At 55.7% G+C, this 21,293-nt stretch overlaps 2 protein-coding genes across 2 annotated transcripts; both read right to left on the reverse strand.

Annotated features, from left to right (window-relative positions):
* Positions 1-8,078: 8,078 nt before the first annotated feature.
* On the reverse strand, positions 8,079-9,068 carry LOC311220537 (olfactory receptor 10H1-like; the record flags this gene model as incomplete). The annotated part of the gene is made up of 1 exon (XM_084304098.1): positions 8,079-9,068. One exon carries the CDS (start codon positions 9,066-9,068, stop codon positions 8,079-8,081), a length of 990 nt encoding a protein of 329 aa, XP_084160224.1.
* A 9,641-nt stretch (positions 9,069-18,709) lies between these two features.
* POLR2I (RNA polymerase II subunit I) lies at positions 18,710-20,756 on the reverse strand. Its single transcript, XM_084304110.1, has 6 exons — positions 20,658-20,756; positions 20,375-20,429; positions 20,188-20,261; positions 19,454-19,528; positions 18,961-19,012; positions 18,710-18,872 (listed from the first exon to the last, which is right to left on the reverse strand). Exons 1-6 carry the CDS (start codon positions 20,714-20,716, stop codon positions 18,810-18,812), a joined length of 378 nt encoding a protein of 125 aa, XP_084160236.1. The 5' UTR covers positions 20,717-20,756; the 3' UTR covers positions 18,710-18,809.
* Between the last annotated feature and the right edge of the window lie 537 nt (positions 20,757-21,293).

Consider the following 21,293-nt stretch of genomic DNA (forward strand, 5'->3'; position numbering starts at 1 on the left):
AGGACATGTCTTCCCATGGACAGGCATCCCTGGGAGGGATGGGAAACCTTCCCGCCAGCTTCAGGGCCACCAGGACCTTGCCCAGGGATGTGCTGGCCAAAGTAGGGGCTTAGCAGGTACCTGAGCGTGGCAATAGTTAGCATGGCTTTCATTCGAAACGCTGTGTGCAAACTGTCTGTGGGCTCCTCTTCCAGCAAAACCTGCAAAACACAACCAGGATGGGACGTGGCAGACACTCGCCCCCAGTGCCTGCTGCTGAAGGCCCAGCAGCACACCCAGTCCTGCCTTGGGCAGCTTGGTTTGTCTCCACCTGTGCATGGTTTGTCTCCACCCCCCCTGCCCCAGCCTCACAGGGGGCTGGCGCTCGAGGGGCCTTGCCCCTTCCCCAACCCGCCACGCGTCCCCTCACCTTGATGTTCTCTGCCAGCTCCATCTCGCGGCAGAAGGCGTCCATGTCCTCCAACAAGGAACAGTCTCTGCACATGGTGCAGATGCTCTCCAGGAACTTCATTTTCTTTTCCTCATCCTGGCAGCCACAGAGAGAAGCACGGGGAGCGTGAGGGGGGAGAACCAGAGCCCACAGCACTGGAGTGCTGCGACGTGCGGTGCTGTCTGAGACACACAGAGGGCAGCAGCTCTGCCCAGCCAGCAGCGCTCCTGCTGCCTGGCAGCAGGGCCAGGGCCCCGTCAGGACACACCAGCACAGCCACGACAGAAGTGGCTGCCCTTACCTTCTCTGTGCTGACAAAAATCTGGATGAAGTTCTTGGCTTCCTCTTTGCCAAAATCCCATAACCAGGCATCTAGCAATGGAGAAGAGCGAGCAGTGCTGCAGTGAGGGGCTGAAGGCAGGAGCGAGGAGAGGAAGGGCCCCCAGCACGAGAGACACACGGCCCTGCTGGAGCAGGTCCAGAGGAGGCCCTGATGCAGATCAGAGGCCTGGAGCACCTCCCCTAGGACAGGCTGAGAGAGCTGGGCTTCTTCAGCCTGGAGAAGAGGAGGCTCCAGGGGGCCCTTAGAGCGGCCTTCCTGTACCTAGAGGTGGGCCTGGCCGACAGGATAGCTGGGGAGGGACTCTTTCTCAGGAGTGCTGTGACAGGACAAGGCCTAACAGGTTTAAGCTAACGGAGGGTAGATTTCAATTAGGTATTCAATTAGCAACAAATTCTATACTCTGAGGGTGCTGAGGCAGCAGGATCTGGGCCCCCTCTAAGCTCCCTCCCAAGCCGGGGCGAGGCCATGCTGCGTTGGGCTCCCAGCACCCCCAGCATCCAGGTGCCATTCTGCCCCCCACCCACAGGATCCCACTGCTGCCGTGCCAGGAAAGACGTCCTGGCTTCAAGCAGGGATGCTTGCCTGGCCCCAACGTTCCCAACCCCACGGGATGCTCACTCACTGGGATTCGGTGGCAGGAAATCCAAGGAGTGCAGCGGAAATCTGCTCTCCTCAGGAGACCAGGTCTCCTGCCAGTTCGTAGTGGAGCAGGGCTGGGTTGTCTTTACCACCCTGCGGGATGGAGGAATGAAGCGATGATTGCAAGGATACCTCCCCAGGATAATACGGTGTCTTCTCCAGTGGTGGCAGCGTCGGAACCGCATTTTGGGACGTGGGCTGTGCACTTAGACTCCTTAAAGGCTCTGTGCTCCTGCCCTGTCCCGTCACTGTCCTGCACGGACTCTGAGGGTCTGGGTCACAGCTGCATTTTTGGTAGCAGATGGGGGTGTCATCAAGTGAGGTCACAAAGGGTTCCACTGTGACACGCTTCTGGGCTGGGTGGGCGAGCAGCTCAGCACTGCACAGCCACTTGCCCACCCTGTCCCAGCAGGATGGCGATGGGAATCAGAAGGGCAACGATGAGAAAGCTCATGGATCAAGATAAATATAACATTCTAGGAAAAGCCAAAGATGCACATGCAAGCAAAGCAAAAGAAGGACTCCACTACTTCCCATTGGCAAGCAGGTGCTCAGCTACTTCCAGGAAAGTAGGGCTGCTCAAACCTCGGGGTTTCTTGGGAAGACAAATGCCATCCCTCTGAACTTCTGTCCATCCTCCTTTTTTCTCCCAGTCTTATGGCTAAGCATATTCTCCACTATTCTCCAAGGGACAGTACCAAAGTACAGGGAAGATAGCAAATTCAAGGCCCAAATGCAATATTAGGCTCAAGCACAGTGATCTGAAAATCACACACAGCCTTAGCAAACTCTCAGATCTCATACATAGTAAAAGGAAGTACGTGTTATGGACCATAAAAAGCAGGATCACAGAAAAATATTAAGTGCAAAACAGACAAAATTATGACTACTGTTAACTAAGTATGATAACTGTAAATTCCCTCTGAAGTGCTCTGGTCAAATCTACTGTTATCTCAACCCTTTGAGCACCACGTTGGGACTGTGGTGGTTTTACCTTGCTGGGCAGCTAAACTCCACCACAACCACTCTCACTTGTGATCCCTCCCCATCACATCACCCCAGCCCTGTGCATTGTTCCTTCACACAGCTACTGGTTGCCCTCTCTCTCCTCTATTTTTCTATTTCTATTATTCTCCTCCTTAAGAGGTCATCCGTTCTATTGGCAAAAATGTCTTTGCCCTGCTTAGAAAAGATGCACCCCATCTCTCCATGGCAGACACCAGTCCTCAAACTGGGTCCAGTTGTCATCAACACCAGTTCAGCAGCCAATTGTTGAGCTGTCCTACCAGTGCCGTCCTTCTCACACCTTTCCCCTCACTGGCAAGACTGAGGAGAATACCACCTGGGTCCCTGTGCACTTGACTACTGCCCTCAGAGCTCTGTAGTCCATTTTGATACTGCCCAGGTTTCCCCTAGCAGTATCACGTGTGCCCATTTTTGGCAATGAACAGATGGTTCTCCTGATCTCCATGAGCTTTCCAAGATGGTACAGAATGGTCTGTGTGTCATTGGTCTGTTCTTATATCACCCTTGGATGCAGCCCTTCCAGACCATGGTCTCCTCATGGCTGAGTTTGCTCAAGTAGCCCCTGAATTGATCCTCATCCACTGCATTTTTCTCTTCCTTGAGTCTTCTCTGTAAGAACAAAAGCCTAAAGGACCTTGCTGGTAAAGACTGAGGCAAGGACACTGAGTACCTATCTGCATCTACCCCTGCTACATTCTGCATCCCATCTAGCAGTGCACCCACATTTTCTTTGCTTCCTCTTTTACTGTAAAAGAAACAGTAGCAGCTCATATGCACACCATGGATGTCCTTTGCAAGAGCCAGCTCTGGGAGAGCTTTGGCTTTCCAAATTCTGTGCTCAAACAGTGGTTCTCAGTTCCTCTTTTTCAGCTGTTCCCTGCATCCACTTCCTATAGATTGCCCTTTTGCACTGGAGCTCAGTCATGAGTTTCCTGTTTAGCCAAAAGCTGTCTCTGGAGATGAAGGCTGTCAGTATCTTAACAAATGCACCAGAGTGCTTATTAAAACACACACACACACACAAAAAGTCCTAATTAGCTACGACTCTGCCCATAATTGCCCTCAAGTCCTGTGTGGCCAATTGGAGAAATATCAGGAGTGTAGCTAAAAAGGGAAGATATCAATGCATATACAAACCAAAACCAAACCAACCAAACAAACAAACAAAAACACTTCTCTGTCTTTGTTAAATATCTTTATTTTACAACTTAAAGAATAAGCAATACCAGCTTTCTATAATTGTTATTGATTCATAATATCTCCTGCTGAATTCTGAATGTGGAGGAAAAGGAGGACCCTCGCCATTGGACAATGTATGGGCACTCTTTAGTGCCACCCCTTCACCCCACTTTTATCAGCCACCTGCAACTCAGAGAACTCTCTCAAATCTGTGCATTTTCTACTGCAGTCCATAGCTGAGAGTTACAGCTCTATATGCCTGTTCTTACCTTACTTAGAGAACTTACTTAGAGAACTAACTGCACACAGAAGGATTTCTCTTGGCTGTGAATGAACAAGGAGAAAACATGGTATAGCTGAATAAAATGTAAGGTGCATTCCTCAGTGGTACATGAAGTACAAATTGTCTCCATGGAAGGCCACTTTCCATGGGGAATAACAGTACTGGAAATGTTTTAGAGGTGGGAAGAGGAGAGGAGAGGCAAGATGAGGCGAGGTGACGAGAGGAGAGAGACCTCATTGCATCCTTTTAGCAATCAAAGGTAGTTTGTAAAAAAGATGGAAAGTGATTTTTCACATGGGCAGATAGTGACAGACACCCAGCCTCCTGGTGCCTCCTTGCAGCCCAAAGCAAATGCCTCTAAAGCTCTGCCTGAGCAGGACGAGTTGTAGGTACAAATGTGTCCATGTGCAGGGCTGGGGCGAGGAAGATGCAGGAAGAGTCTAAGGCAAAGAAACAGAGACCTTTTCACTGCTGTATTTCATTATGCAGAATCCAGATTAGAGAAGTGTTAGTGAAGACTGGAACAGCACTGACATGGATAAGCAGCGGGATAACGCGCAGAAGCAGGTCCTCTGGTACATCCCTCTAAATATGGAGGGTAGCTCCCCTTCTGCAGTGCCCTTCCTACTTCCACAGCAGCACCTGGAGGACAGAGAGTCCTTTACATGCTCCTGTATGGGACAGAAGTTGGCTTTTGAGGCTGTGGTCTTGGGTGAAAAGTCCTTTCTACCCAAGAAGGTATCTGTTAGTCGCTCAATAAGATTTGAGCATGGGACGTAAAGGACGTGGGTGGCAGAAGTCTAAAGGTTTTATCTGATGTTTTGCTCTGCCTCTTCATGCTGGACAGTCTCTCCTTCCTCCCCGAGAATACTGAGATGCCCATGCAAATGGCTGTAAATAACACAGGGGAATCTGCTGCCACATCAGAGACCACCTACCCCACTGGATCTTGCAAGTGTTAAAAGGAGGCAGCTTCCTCATCTGTTTTCACAGAACGACAGAGCCACAGAATGGTTGAGGTTGGAAGGGACCTCTGGAGGTCATCTGGTCCAACCCTGCTGCTCTAGCACCAGCACCTAGAGCAGGTTTCCCAGGACCATGTCCGCATGGCTTTTGAAGATCTCCCAGGAGGAGACTCCAGCACCTCTCTGGGTAACCTGTTGCAGTACTCCACCACCCACACAGCACAGAAGCACTTCCTGACATATAGACAGAACCTCTTTTGTTGCAGTTTGTGCCCAGTGCCTCTTCTCCAGGCACTGGGCACCAATGAAAAGAGCCTGGAATCTGTGTTCTCTGCACTCTCTTCAGGTATTTAAGGACATTGATAGGAGCCTCCTTTTCTCCAGTCTGAGCAGCCCCCACTCCCTCAGTCTCTCCTCCTCATAGGAGAGGTGCTCCAGTCCCTCAATCACCTTGGTGGCCCTACATGGGACTTGTTCCAATATAGCCACATTTCTCTTTTGAATTTGATAGGGGAACAGTGTCAAAGGTCTTTCTGAAGTCCAGGCTTTTCTTTGGTGAAAGAATTTCAGAAAACAATCATAGAATGCCTTGTGATTGGCATATCACCATGCAAAGACCAGGAAAATTTCCATTTTCAGGAAGCTGTAAATAGGCATCCATAAGCAAGAAAATGGTTGTAGGTGGCCAGAGAAACAGAAGGCCAGATGCTAAGGTATGTCCAGAACAGCACCTTCCAGTAATACCCACAGAACCACAGAATGGTTGAGCTGGAATGGACCTTTGGACATCACCTGGTCCAAACCCTGGCTCAAGTAGGGCCAGGACCATGTCCAGGTGGCTTTGGAATATCTCCAAGGAGGAGATAGGCAACCTGTTCCACTGCTCAGTCACCCGCACAGTAAAGAGTTTCCTGATGGTCAGGTGGAACCTCCTGTGTTTCAATCTGGGCAAATGTCCACTGGGAGTTCCATAATAATTATAGTGAATTAAAGCAAATCTCAAAATTAGGATGAAACTTTACTTGATGAAGTAGGAAATGGACTATTAGATGGATATGAAATTCAATGTTACAGGAAAAGGACAGTACCAGAAACAAGGACAGCATCTTGGTCCCTGCTTTGAGGGCAGATCTTTCCCAGGGCCAAGCTGTAGCTGTTTGGACCCAAGGGTAAATGAGATGTGTGTCTGAGTGCCCACCACTGCCATCAGTGTCTGCCCTTTGCAGCAATGCCAGTGTTAGGAAGGGAGGAGGTGAGTTTTATAGTCCTAAAGTCCATATAAAATGCAATACAAAGACAGTCGGTGCCTGTTTAGAGCTAGATTGACCAACCTGTGCCTTGCTCTGGATTTCTGTGCAGGCAGAAACCAAAGTAGAAAGCTGTTTAAAAACCAAATAACAAAGAAATAAATAATCAAACTACAACAAAAACTACCAACATGTGCTATGCCACATTTATTTCTATGGATGTAAAGGATAAATATTTCCGTCTGAATCACCTTTCATCTCTGCTAGGAAGCACAGGCACAAGCAGCACAGGGGCACTCGTGGCTGCTCCAGCAGAGGCCTGGTGCAATGGGAACTCTAGCAGGTAATGTCTGTTTCTCAGGGGGTTCTTCAGGTGGTTCTGCTGAACTTGACGTTTTAAAGCCAGCTATAAGCAGTGACATGGCCAAGCTCTGGCATGCAATCAGCCAGGCACAAAGTGAAACGTGCCAACATGGCCAGAGCTCTACTCCTACCACCCCATGCTCCAGCCCCTGTCCACCTGTCCAAAAGGCCAAGGGCAGACCTATCCTTCAGATCTGAGCTCAGCAGGCTCCTGGACTTTCTTTTTAAACAGAGTCCTGTCAGATTTGCACAAAGCAGGCTGAATTTTCCAGGGCAGCACTGGCACACCCCTGTCCAAAGCTCCTCTTCTCCTGGCTATGCTCACTGCCTGTCGGTATCAGGCTACTTTGATGGGTTTTTCTCTCTTTCTTATCCTTCCCTTCTGAGATCTGTCTCCCCAAGGGTACCTGTGCACTGATGGGATGAAATGGGGAGACAACAACCCCACACAACCTTCTTGACATCTTTCTGTGCATTTCTTTTTGTACATCATTGTCATGGTCCCTATGAAATCAGTGTAGTGTTTCATATCCTGGATGTTAGACCCTGGAAGTCTGCCTGTTCCTCAAGCTATGGCTGGGCCAACAAATATATCTACTGATCTGTGCAAAGTACAACGACTTTTACCCAGTATTTGTGTTTTTTCCTTAGTTCTGTTGAAAGCACATTCAAGTGGTGTCCTCTCACTTGCAGTAACAATCATGCACAAATGTGTTACTACTGAGTAACACTTCCTTCATTTTTCATTCTGAGTACAGAAGAGCACTGGTAGGTTAATTACTTATTACAAAGCTAATAATTAAAGCAAGTGGATTCAGAGATCTCCCTGTCTTTTGTCTGTAGCCCTGGGAGAGAACATAGTCCTGCTGAAGTTACACGTATGTCATGGGGGGAGAAATTGTGCCTGAAAATCAGTGTTCAGAAAAACCGAGGTATTTTATGATTTTGCACCTATCCAGATGTAGGAAAACTGTTTAAATGCTTGATTGTTTTTGCATAAACAGGAGTGCAAATACCTGGAGAAATAAATAAATAGATAAATACTTTTATCTCAAACAAAATCCTTATACTCTAAAACTACCTTTTTAAATCCACATCTAAATTCCTTAGAGAAGTGAGTTTTTCAAAACAGCAGAATAGTAAAACGTGTTTGTCTTCAAGTGAGCACTTTTGAGTTTGCAAATTGTCAAAAGCTGAACAAGACAAAAGGGATTCAGTCCAAAGCCTTCTCAGGCCAGCTTCACAGTCAGCACCAGAAGAGACAAAGTCATACTTAGAGGATCAGTCAGAGTGCCTATGGTGGGGACAAGAGCCTACTGCACCAGGTCTCAGACATTCACCTGCTGCTCCTCAAGAAGTGGCTCGTGTCTCCTCTGGGAGTGTTGAGAGCTTTGTCCACTCTTGCTTCTGCATGATGCTGAATTTTCAGCATTAAAAGTTACACCTAGGTGCTCCAGCCAAGCCTTGCAGTGCAGCCTGTGATGCCCAGTGAGTGCAAAAGGTGTCACATCTGCAGGAATGAATCATTTGCCTGGAAAAAAAGTATGGCTATTCTTTCGAAAGCAGCAAGGAACTACCAAAGGAAAAAATAAATAAATAAAAATTAGCAATAATCACTCCTGTAACTGAAACTAAATCCTGGACAAATATTTACATTCCTGATGATGAAGCTTTTCTTCAGAGATTTCCAAAAGGCATTTTTTAAATCTTTGTTTCGCAGACTAAAAATGATGGGGCTCAGGAAGGGGGTGAAAACAGTGTAAGACACATCAATCAGAACACTAGCTCCTGCAGCACGGGGTGACTGGTGTTTCAAATAGATGACAGAGGCACAGCCATAGTGCACCACCACTACAGCGATGTGGGAGGCACAGGTGGAGAAAGCTTTGTGCCTCCCCTTGGCTGATGGCATCTGCAGGATCCAGCCAAGGATAAAGGCGTAGGAGAGAAGGATGAACAGAAAGCATCCCAACAAGGCAGTAATGCAAAAGATGCCAACTACAGTGCCAACCACCTCACCACCAGCACAAGCCAGCTGGAGTATGGGGGGCACGTGGCAGAAGAAGTGGTCAATGCGGTGGGACTGGCAGAACGGTAACTGGAACACAGCACTGGTCACCAGCAGCCCCAGGAGACCACCCCCTGCCCATGAGGCAGCCACCAGCTGGGTAGAGGCTCGGGAGGTCATCACGGTGCTGTAATGCAAGGGCTGACAGATCGCCACATACCGGTCATATCCCATCACTGTCAGGAGGAAAGAGTGCGTGAATCCAAACATGAAGGAGAAATGCATCTGTGCAGCACAGCCCAAGAAAGAAATGGTTCTAGTTCCCAGCACTAATCCGGACAGCATCTTTGGGATGATGGAGAAGGTATAACAGATTTCTGAGAAGGATAGAGCACTTAGGAAAAAATACATGGGCATGTGCAGCTGCTGATTCAGCCTGATAACAAACATTATCATAATATTTCCAACTAGGGTCACCACGTGCATGAGGAGAAACAGCACAAACAGCACAGCCTGGAGTTTAGGAAAGTAGGAAAACCCAATAAAAACAAACCCTGTTGGAATGGTTTGATTCTCCCTTCTCATTTGTGCTTTGTCTGAGAAGAGCACAAGAAGAGCACTATTTTAACAGCAGCAGCTGTATCTTGGTGTGAGGACGGCAGTGGTGAAGATTTTGAGCATTCCCCTTTTAAGGCTGAATTTCTCTCTGCACTCTCAATCCTATGCCAAGCACAGCATGCCTTTTTGTTCTCCACTGCTGCTTGCCTTCAAGGGTTGTGCTGCATTAGCTAAAGGAGTACACTGGCCCATCGGTGTGCAGCAGCACTGATTGCAGCTGGAAAAGAAAGAAGAGAACAGAAGTGGCATTAGTTCCTCAGCAGGCTTAGGGCACACTGCACACAAGGGAGAAGTGAGGATTTCTTACTGGCATTCATCCAGGGAGGAGCAGAATTGAACCCTGGCCACCATGGGCTGCAGCTCCAAGGGCTTTGCATGGACTGAGAGGGATGAACCTACCTGCAGACACCTCAGGCAGGCAGCTCACCCTCCCTTCCGCTCTCTCCCGAGATGTTTTGACTCCTAGGATCTGCACCCACTGTAGCTAACCATGGGTCTTGATGGAGAGGACAAGGGTAGTCGCCTGATTTATCCTGAACTGTAATGAAAGCGTCTTTCATCTCATTAGCAGATCTAGGCATGGTTAAGGGAAGAGCAGCACGTTCAGTACTCCCACAGGACTCTAGGAGAGTCAACCGAGCTGTATCTTAAGGGGAAACTTGTCTCACCTACCTCTGGATATCCACCATTCACGTATGTGTCTTTTTTCTCCTAGATGGGGACAGGCATTTCTTGCGATGTCTGATCACATCAGTCTTTTACCTTCAGAGGGTGTGACCCATACTGCTCCAGGGGTGCTCGTGCTCCAGGAGGTACAGCTCAGGGGATGCCTAGAGACATTTGTGGTGCTGGAAACTGGGGGAGATGCCATTTGATGTGATGGCCTTGGAACTGTAGGGATACCTTCCTAGAGCTGTGTTGTTTCAAGGTGCCCCCCTAACATGGATGGCATGTGTGGGGTGGTCTTGATCTCAGTGAGAACAGTGGGATATTACCCTGGCTTCTTCAAACAAGGTCTTACCCAGGCTTTAACACAGGACCGCACCTGCACTGTCAGCTCCCAGCTCTGTCCCGGTTGCTGGACATTTTGCACTGCTTGAGTCTTTAATGCGTCGTTAACCACAAGTCAGTGCAATCCCGGATCAGACAAGACGCAGCAAGAAAGGGTGAGGAAAATACCTTTAAAACTTCCTCCAAGGCAATGTCTCCTCCTGCTGCTTTTGACCCGCCGGCTGCAGGAGGAAGAGGTGTTCACTGACCTTCAGCAGGACTCTGCTGCCTGCCCAGGCAAGCATCTCCCTTGGACACCGATGAGGAGGTGATGAGCACTCACTCTCCCAGGAAGGACGGATGCACTGCACCACACTGCAGCCCGTCAGCCCCGTGATGATCCCGTGTGCCCGTTCTCTCTGTGCTCAGCCACAATCATGGCTTTACGGAGGGTCTTAAACAGCTTGTGGGCACCCCCGGTGGATTGAGCACCGTTATCCAGGGCAGGATTCTGCTTGGCTCTTACCTGCAGGCAGCGCAGGTGCCAGGCTGGCAGCGGGGGCTGCAGATCTCCTTCTCTCTTGGTGCAGGAATATAGGGAGGAGTAGGAGCTCAGCCCCTGTCCCTCTTCCCCACTGCAAGCCTGGCACTGGGGCTTGAAGAAACAGGCTGGGGAGGTGGAGACTCGGCTCCCTCCTTCGTGCTTCCTGAGGTGAAGCATCCCACAGGAGGCCACGTTGTCAGGAATCCCAACACGCAGCCAAACAGAGGTCGGTGCTGTGCAGCCCTGGATTTTTAAGCAGCAGTTAAACATCTGCTTAAATGATGTTTAACTCATAGGAAGAGGGTCTGGAGCTCTCCTCAGAAAGAAGCACAGGACTGTGCTCAAATAGCCCAGCTCGGAGGTGCCATCCCCCATCTCTTGCCGTCTCCCCAACCCCTCATCACACAGAGCACCAGGCACTCTGCCTATAAGGCCCGGGTCTCTCTGGGGTGGCACAGGGCCACTCCTTGTGTCTGAGGTCATTTAATACTTCGTTTTAGGACTACTTCTGAAAAACGCAATAAGAGACCCAAATCACAAAGGGGGGTTCTCACAGATGTTTTTCTGGGCGACTCTACTACAGTAGAAATCCGTGGATGGGCAGGCGAATAAGGCCTCTTCAGTTTCCCTCTTCTGCCATAAGGTTAGGATTCAGCACACCTAACTCCAGAAGTCTTACATGGAAGTATCTCCACCTGGGCTAGATCCCCAGGTCCTCAGACAGGTGGGAAGGCCTCGGCGAGGGACCATGGGCACACCTCCCTTCATTCCACATCATGGTAGGATGCAGAGGACCTCATGTCCCTGTGCTGACTGTGTAGAGCGTGTGGGTGACCAGCTCATAAACAGACCATGTGCACAGAAGAAGCCTCTGGACAGATGGCCTGATCACAAATACTTCCAGTATCGGCGAGAATATCTACTCAAGCTCTCTGGGACTGGGTTTAGTTATCCAGTGCTCTGCTAGGAATAGGACATCCTGACAACTTCTCAAAGGTTGTCATAGAATCGTAGAATCATAGAAACATAGGGTTGGAAAGGACAACCTTTCAAGATCAAGATCAAGATCACCTAGTCCAACTGTCTTCCTATCACCAATACTACCCACTAAGCTACTAAATCAAATGTTGTGCCGATTTTCAAGAAGGGTCAGAAAGAAGACCCTAGCAATTACAGGCCTGTCAGTCTCACGTCAGTGCCTGGTAAAATCATGGAGAAGATGGTTCTCGAATTTATTGAGGCGCACCTGGGGGACAAAGCAGTCATTGGTCCCAGCCAGCATGGGTTTGTGAAGGGTAGGTCCTGCCTAACTAACCTGATTTCCTTTTATGATAAGATCACCTGTATGGTGGACCAAGGGAAACCAGCTGATGTGATTTTTTTGGACTTCAGCAAGGCTTTTGACACGGTTTCCCATAGGATCCTACTGGACAAAATGTCCACCATACAGCTAAATAAAAACGTCATACGATGGGTGAGCAATTGGCTAACGGGCAGGGCCCAAAGGGTTATGGTAAATGGGGCTGCATCAGGCTGGCGGGCGGTCACCAGTGGGGTCCCTCAAGGCTCCATTTTAGGGCCAGTTCTTTTCAATATTTTTATAAACGATCTGGATGTAGGAATAGAGGGTATTTTGAGCAAGTTTGCTGATGACACCAAACTTGGAGGAGTTGTGGACTCGAATGAGGGTGGAAAGGCCTTGCAGAGGGATCTGGATAGGTTGGAGAGCTGGGCGATCACCAACCGCATGAAGTTCAATAAGAGCAAGTGCCGGGTCCTGCACCTGGGACGGGGAAACCATGGCTACACGTACAGACTGGGCGATGAGACGCTGGAGAGCAGCCTAGAAGAGAGGGATCTGGGGGTCGTGGTAGACAGCAAGTTGAATATGAGCCAGCAGTGTGCCCTGGCAGCCAGGAGGGCCAACCGTGTCCTGGGGTGCATCAAGCACGGCATCGCTAGTAGGTCAAGGGAGGTGATTGTCCCGCTCTACTCTGCGCTGGTGTGGCCTCACCTCGAGTACTGTGTGCAGTTCTGGGCACCACAGTATAAAAAGGACATGAAACTGTTGGAGAGTGTCCAGAGGAGGGCTACGAAGATGGTGAAAGGCCTGGAGGGGAAGACGTACGAAGAACGGCTGAGGTCACTGGGCCTGTTCAGCCTGGAGAAGAGGAGGCTGAGGGGAGACCTCATCACAGTCTACAACTTCCTCGTAAGGGGGTGTCGAGAGGCAGGAGATCTTTTCTCCATTAACACCAGTGACAGGACCCGCGGGAACGGGGTTAAGCTGAGGCAGGGGAAATTTCGGCTTGACATCAGGAGGGGGTTCTTCACAGAGAGGGTGGTTGCACACTGGAACAGGCTCCCCAGGGAAGTGGTCACTGCACCGAGCCTGTCTGAATTTAAGAAGAGATTGGACTGTGCACTTAGTCACATGGTCTGAACTTTTGGGTAGACCTGTGCGGTGTCAAGAGTTGGACTTGATGATCCTTAAGGGTCCCTTTCAACTCAGGATATTCTAGGATTCTAGGATTCTATGAAACGTCAGGTGAGGGCCCCCTGAAGCTGGTGGCCCCAGCCCCTTCCCCTCGCCCACCCGCCTCGGGGTCGCCTTTTACCCGCTGGCTGCTGCCCTAACCCGTGTCCTGCCCCGCTCGCAGGGTGTACGGCACGGCCAGCGGGAAGCAGAGGTGCTGCTACAAGGGCTCGCAGGCCGACGAGGGCTCCCTGCTGAAGGCAAGGCCCGGGACGCTTCCCCCGGGGTGCTCCCACCCATTGGAGACAGAAATTCCCTCGCTGCACCCCAGGAGAGCTGCGGAGAGCTCCAGCTGCCCGCCAGCAGCCCGCGGTCCCAAAGGGCTCGGGGCACGCCGAGGGGTTCTGCGATCCCCTTGCTCTTTTCCCCAGGTGCAGCTGGATCCCTCGGGCACCTTCCTGGCCACGAGCTGCTCCGATAAGAGCATCTCCATCATCGACTTCCACTCGGGGGAGTGCGTGGCCAAGATGTTCAGGCACTCAGGTTGGTTTCCTGGCACTGGCGTGTCTGAAAATCTGGGAGTTTGCGTTTGATTCGAAGAATTTGGGGAAAATCTTTGGGAATCCTGCTCACTTCGGGTGCCCACTCACACCAACGGGGTGGCAAAACACAGAGCGTGTTGGCAGACGTAGCGAAAGGGCACGGTGGGAAATGGCAGGGGCTTGGGGGACTAATTAAGGAGGCTTAATGAGCAGAGCGGGGCTAGTTTGGCCTCGCAGCAGCCTTTGGTTCTCTGTCCCAGATATCGTCACGGGGATGCGATTCACCTACGACTGCAAGCATCTCATCACCGTCTCAGGAGACAGGTACCTGAGCGCCCGAAAAGCCCCCGTCCTCCTGCAGCCATGCTCGGGGGGCTACGGGGGGGATTTCTGTGGTTAATCACGCCCCGTGCCTCGCAAGAACCAGCTTTAGAGAGCTGTGGGGAGGTGCACACGGCAGGTGAATTAATTCACCCATGCTGGGGGAGTTAATGGAATTCAGGGTGTTAAAGTAAAGCCCTCGTGCCCCAAATCTGGGGGAAACCTGCCCCCCAACGCCACCTTTCTGCCCCAGCTGCGTGTTCATTTGGCGCCTGGGCCCCGAGCTCACCAGCAGCATGAGGCAGCACCTGCTGGAGCTCAACCAGCTGCAGCCCCCGAGGGGGAAGGAGCCCGCGTTCCCCGTGCCCGTCAGGTACAGGATGGGGGAAAAACGTGCGTGGTCCGCCCCTGGGGGTGCCTCCGGCCCCTCACTCCCACCCCCCAACACCCTCGGGACTGGCTCCACGGCCCCTCTCCAGCAGGCGGGACACGGACGTGGCCGTCCCTGGTGGTGGAGGGGGACCCTGCGACGAGGAGCCTGGCGTGGAGCAGGACGAGGCCGCGACCACGCAGACCCCGTCCAAGGAGGACCTGGAGCCGCGTGAGTCCAAAGATTCTCTCTGTCCCCCACCCTGCGTGGCTGCCCCCTCTTTTTCTCGCTGTGCAGCTCTGCCAGGCTCTGCCCCTGCCTGGGGAGGGCGAAGGGACCCGGCTGGGCGGGCGGCAAGGCAGCCCAGACGCTTCCAGAGCCTGCCTGGGAGCTGCTTTCCCCTTTCCCACCCCAATTTCTGCCGCAAACAAACCCATCTCTCCTCCCCCAGCCCCCGTGTGCATCCTGACCAACGGCAAGCTGCCCATGTGGGCCAAGAGGCTGGTAAGTCAGGCAGGGGCACGCACGGGAGGATTGAATCCGATTGAATTCAGCCACTGCAGCCGCACGAAGCCCCCCTTTGCCCCTAATTCAACCCCTCGTGTTCTAAGGGGCGAGACACCCTCGCACCCAGCACGGAGGCAAACTGTGTGTCCCCCCCCTTCCCCTCGCAGCTGGGGGAGGCGGACGGCTCCGACGGCGCAGCCCCCAGCCCCCGGGGCGGTTACCAGCCGCAGGGGAGGTGGGCAGCGTGCGCCGAGCACGGCCCCATCAAGACCCTGCCCGAGGCAGAGCCGAGCTGCTTCACCCCCATCAAGAGCAGCAGCGACCTCGAAGGCGCCGCCGAGCTGGAGCCCAGGAACCTGGAGCAGCTGCTGCTGGAGGTTGGGGAGGGTCCCGAGCCCCCCGCAGGGCTCAGCCCCTCGCCTCGTTTCCCCCTCTGGCAGGCGGACGCCTCCCCCAGCAGCCTCGTGGAGAGCTCCAAAGGCTCGGAGCTGTTCCTGGAGGATGAAACCCAGCGGGAGCTGGACTTGCCCGACACGACCGAGCCCAGCCTGGACGAGCCCTGCTCCCAGCACAGCACGCCGGAGGCCAGCAGGTTCCTTCTGCCCCAAGGGGACACGGGAAAGGGCTCCCCTCCGTGCTGGGGGGGGGGGATTTCTTCCTCTGGGCAGCACCAAAAATGGTTCCTGCTGGGTTGCGTTGGGTGGGAGTGGCCTCGGTGCCGCTTTCTGCCACCTGGTCCAGCCTGGGTTGTGGTTCTGCCACCCCAAAACCACCTCAAAACGTCACCAGCAGGCGCTGATTTCGTTTAACGTTTCCCTTTGGGCTGCCTCAGGACCCACAGCTGCTGGCTGCTTTTTTTTAGGGTCGGTTTTGAGCCACCCCATTGAAGCACCAACCTTCTGCTGGGCTGGACTCAGCCTCGTGTCACCGCCCCGAGCCCCATCTTGCCAGGGTTGGGGTTCCCTCGATCCTGTGGGCACCCCCCTGGTCCCTCGGTCCCTCAGCCCCTCTGCCTGCTCCTGGACGCGGGTTTTTGGTGTTTTTTGTGACCTGCTCTTTTGTGACCTGCTCACCTTCCCCCCCAGGTCTGGCCTGAAGGCGCTGCCGCTGCAGCCCCCGTTCCTGCAGGAGCTGCCCCAGGAGGAAGCCTCAGCCCCCCCCGTGCCCGGCCCGCCGACACCGGGGCTGTGCCACGAGCCAGGAGGTAAGGCTTGGCCGAGAGGCACGACCCTAAAAAATGCTCGGCAGCAGCTTTAGGAACTCGGGGATTTCCCCCAGGGCTGTCGGGGTGCACCCGAGCGCCGCGCTGGGGCTTTTGGAGGGCTCCTGTTAACGTCCCTCATCCCTCGGGGGGGCTTTTGCCCCGCTCCTCAGTGGCAGACGACGACTCCGGGGTCTCCGAGGACGGGGACACGGAGCTGGGGCAGGCAGAGGAGGGCCCGGCGCCGAGCAGCTCCCCCGAGCAGGAGAAATTCCTCAAGCAGCACTTCGAGACGCTGGTGGACACCCCCTGCACCGGTAACGGGGCGGGGGGACACTGGGGGGGGTTTGCACCGGTTCCCCGGGTCCTGCTTGATGCTGACACCCCCCGGCCCCGCTGCACAGAGAGGTTCGACGGCTCCTTGAAGGATCTGAAGCCCCCCGAGCCCGGGGAGGACGAAAAATCCCTGCTCTTGAACCCGCGCCTGAGCATTTCCACCCGATTCCTCTCGCGCTGCCGCAGAGCGGGCAGGTGGGTGCTGCCCTGGGGAGCGTTTCCCTGTCCCCTTTCCCCGTCCTGACCCCTTTTGTCCCCCCCCCACAGGTTGGCGGCCGCCTGCCCCCCGAGGGTGCAGCCCCCCCAGCACAGCCCCGAGCTGGAAGCGGCCGCGGAGCTGCAGGAACCGGAGGCAAGTCGGTGGCTGGAAGGGGGTTGGGGGGAAAAACGGGAAAAAAAGGGAAAAAAAGTGGAAAAAGAAGTTCCCCTGGGGGTGTTTTCCAGCTGCTGCCCCCCCCCGGTGCTTTGCTCAGCCCCGAATTTGGGGCAGGACGGGGCTGCCAAACCCCGCAGCCTCGTTTCATGGGGCAACACCCCATAACCCCCCCCCTTTCCAGACCCCTCCGGCTGAGAACCTTCCAGAACCGGGCCCAAACGCCGCCTCCAGCGCCGAGGATGAGCAGCAGGGACAGATTTGGGGCTTCGCCTGCAGCCGGGGGCCGGGAAGGGGGGGCCCTTGACCCCCCCCCTCTGCCCCTACAGGAGCCCCGCCGCCCCCGGACGCCTTCAGCGCCGCCCTGCAGCTGCTGCGCGCCCACTTCCAGGAGCTGCTGGCGCTCTACGACCAGGTCGGTGCCACCAAAACCTCCCAAAATCTCCCCAAATCCCACGTCAGCCTCAATCCTATAGGGGAGCAGCATCCAGGAGGGGTTGTGGGGGCGCAGGGGCTCGTTGCTCTCTCCGTGGAGACCCCACCGCTCGCATTCCCCGCTCCTTTCACCATTTCTGCAGCTCCAGCCCCCAAAAATGACCTCTTTTGGGGTCGGCGGAGCCGTGTAACCCCTGACAAGGGGGTGACGAGGGGGGGGCCGTGTCCCGCAGGTGATGCAGGGCCCGGAGGAGGACGCGGGGCGGGCGCGAGCCTCCCTGAGCAGCGCCTGCGGCTGGGCGGCGGCGGAGCTGCGCTCCCGAGGCATCGCCTGCGACCCCAGCACCGACGCCGACCCCCAAATCCCCCCCCACGACCCCCAGACCCTCGCCCTCCTCCGCACCTACTCCCAGTCCCTGCTGGAGATGGTCCGGGAGCGGCTGCAGGGCGGCAGCCCCGGGGGGGGCGGCACGGCCTGACATCCCCCCCTGCGGTTTCCCTTCATTTTTTTTAGGCACTTTGTTCTCTTTTAAGCTCCTTCGGGATGAATTTTTTGGAGGTTTTAGCTCCAAAGTTTGGGGTTTGGGGGTTTTAGCTCCAAAGTTTGGGGTTTGGGGGTTTTAGCTCCAAAGTTTGGGGTTTGGGGGTTTTAGCCACCTGGCAGCAGGAACGGGGGCGTGAGTTGGTTTTTAGGGTTCTTCACTAATAAATGTTTTTGTTCCAAAACTGGAGGTTTTGACCCTAAATGGCATCGCTGAGCCAGGGAGGCTTTGACATGGGGGGGCTCCAGGTGGGGCTGGGGGCTCTGCTGGCGCCGTTTGCCTGCCCCAAGCAGTGAGGTGAAGCTCCCTGAAGGCAATTTGGGGTATGTGGGGGGCAATCTGGGGTACCTGGGGGGCGATTTGGGGTTTTGGGGGAGCAATTTGGGGCCCTGCAGGGGTTGGCGATGCAATTTGAGGCCCTTTAGGGCTCCTCTGGTACCTGGAGAGCGGCCTGGAGCCCCAAAGGGCAGCCTGGAGGCACGGAGGGCACCACGTGGGGCACCCAGCGGGCGATTTGGGGCCCCCCGGGGCTATTTGGGGTCCCTCAGGGCTATTTGGGGCAGCAGGGCTGGAATTTGGGACGCGTAACGGGGAATTTGGAGCTCTGGGGATGCTGCTGGGAGCCGAACCCGGAGCCCAGGGGGGTGACAGAGCCTGGGGGGGGGGCACGGGGACAATCGGGGACAGCAGGGGTGCCACTTGGGGCGCAGGGGGGACGAGGTGGGAGCCCTGGGGCTGCGATTTGGGGTGATTTGGGACAAGTATGGACACTGGGGCTGCCTTTTGGGGCCAAGTGCGTGGATTTAGGGCCCAGCACAGGGGATTTGGGGCCCCAGAGTTAGGTGGGAGCTGCAAGGTTCCCGCAGGGATGCGGCCTCACCACCCCCACCCCCACCCCAAAACTTCCCCCACCCCCCTGGGTGCCACCCAGGAGCCGCCCCACAAACCCCACAGCCCCACAAACGCCCCGGTGCCCAAAATAACCATTTTTTAATACCAAAAAAAAACACGTTTTTAAGGGGTACAGAGGAAAAAAGGGACCCGCAGGACGAAGCGGGGGGGCCGGCGCCGTCACTCGGTCCAGCGGTGGCCGCAGTGGGGGGCCGTGCAGACGTAGTACAGCCTCATGGCGTCCTGCAGGGGGGGCACGGGGGGGTTATGAGGAGGGGGGGACACAGCTGAGGGGACAGGGACAGCACCCGGGGGGGGGCTACGGCCTCACCTCGGCTCTGGCGCTGTGCGACTGGAAGAAAACGGCCTCCTTGTGCCCGCACCTGGGGGGAGAGGGGACAGGGTGGCAGCAGGGGGGGGGACAAGGGGGAGCCAGGAGCCCCCCCCCAGGAGGGAACAGGGCTACGGGGGGGGTGGGGACACGTAGGGACACGGCAGAGCCCTGGGGGCCACCCCCACGTCCCTCACACTGAGGTTGGAGCTGGTGGTTGGGGGGGTCCCGTGTCCCCGGGGGGGGTCCTGGGGGGGTCCCCGTGTCTTGGGGGGGGCCCTGCGTCCCCGGGGGGGGTCCCATGGGGGTCCCTGTGCATTAGGAGGGGTCCCTATGTCTCTAGGGGGGGGGTCCCCATGTCCCGGGGGGGTCCCATGGGGGTCCCTGTGCCTCAGGGGGGTTGCGGGGGGGTCCCCGTGTCCCCCGGGGGGGGTCCCATGTCCCCGGGGGGGGGGTCCCCAAGTCCCAAGGGGGGTCCCCGTGCCCCCCTCACTTCTGGCAGGGGTGGTCCTCGGTGCGGGGCAGCGTGGGGTCCTGGGAGACGTCGGCGATGATCTGCGTGAGCTCACTGCAGGGGGGGGGAAAGCTGTTAATTACCCCTCTTAATTACCCCCAGGCTATCAGCAAACCCCCCACCTCATTAACTGCCCCCCCCTCATTATTTCTCATTACCCAGCGTTCACTCCTTGCTCGCTCATTAATTGCTCCCACTAATTACCTACAAACTGCCCCCCCTCTTTATTACTCCCCCCAATTAATTGCTCTCTCCCCTTACAGCCCCCCTTCCTCCCCCTAATTACTCCCCAACCCCTCCCTCATTAATTACCCTCTTCTTAATTACCCCGGCTTACCTCCCCCCCCCAACCTCTTTTAATCACTTTTCCCACACCCCCCAGCCCCGCTGCCACCCCCCCGGGCTGGAAAACCGCGGGGAGGGGGGGGGGGTCCCAGGGGAATCCTCGGGGTCCCAGGCTCCTGGCACCATCCGGGGGGGGTCCCGGGGTCATCCCAGGGGGGGTCCCGGTGCTGTTTTTTTGTTGTTTTTTTTTTGGGGGGGGGGCAGCCCCGGGCTCCCAGTGCTGTCCTTGGAGGGGGGGGTCTGGGCAGGGTGTTTTGGGGTCCCGGTTTTGTCCTGGGGAGGGGGGGTCCTGGTGTCCCGGTACTGTCCCGGGGGGGGTCCTGGTGCCCGGGGGGGGGTCCCGGTGCCCGGGGGGGGGTCCCACTCACTCCACTTCATGCGTGATCTTATTGACGTAGATGCAGCTGTTGTCGGCCTCCTGCTGGTAATCACAATTCCGGCACTGGGGGGGGGGGGGGGGGAATAAAAGGAGGAAATTTGAAATTTAGGGCTGGGGGGGTGGGGGGGCACGGCCCGGGGGGAGCCCCGGGGGTGGGGGTTGGGGGGGGTGCTCACGGCGTAGAGCAGGATGCGGTTCTCCTTGTCCTCCTTGGGGTACAGCATGTTGTTACTGGGGGGGGGGGAACCGGAATTAACGGGGGGGGGGCACGGGAGTTAACGGGGGGGGGCTGGGGCCGGGCCTAGGCCTAGGCCTCGCTTCAGGCCTTCACCGGGCCCGGCCCCAGGCGCGGGTCCGGGGCTCCGGAAGGCCCCGGTCGCGGTCCCGGTGCCCCCTTCCAGGGTCTCGGTGCCCCCCCCCAGGGTCTCGGTGCCCCCCCCGGTGCCCCCCCGCCCTCACCACTCCTGGCAGAAGCGGATCCCGACGAAGCCCGGCTCGTAGCCGCCCTCCCCCTCCATGGCGGCCCCGCGCCTGCGCGCTGCGGCTCCCGCTTACGGCGGCCGCGAGGGGCCAAAAAGCGGCGGGAAGCGGCCGAGACGGGGGGGGGGAGGGGGAGCGGTTAACCCCTTCGTGCCCGTGCGCGTTAACCGCTTCGTGTCCTGGTGCTCCAGCTCCCTTCCAGCCCCCTGTGCTGCTCCGCTGCTCTGCTGCACGCTCTGCAGTGCTCCGTTAGAAGGCTGTGTGTTGCTCTGTGTTGCTCTGCAGCACTCTGCATTGCTCTGTTACAGCCCTGCACATTGCTCTGCTGCACCCCCTGCATTGCTCCGTAGTGCCCTGTGCACTGCCCTGGGACAGCCCCATGCATTGCTCTGCAGCACCCCGTGCATTGGTTTGCTGAACTCAATGCATTGCTCTCCTGCACTCCGTGCACTGCTCTGTAGCGCCCCATGCAGTGCTCTCCTTCAGCCCTCTCACTGCTTTTCTGCACGCCATGCACTGCTCCATTACAGCCCCCTGCACTGCTCTGCTGCACCCCATGCGGTGCTGTTACATCCCACCCATTGCTCTGCTGCACCCTGTGCATTTCCCTGCTGC

This window comes from Netta rufina, assembly GCF_964035555.1.
Source record: "Netta rufina genome assembly, chromosome: 33".
Taxonomy (NCBI): Eukaryota; Metazoa; Chordata; class Aves; order Anseriformes; family Anatidae; genus Netta; species Netta rufina.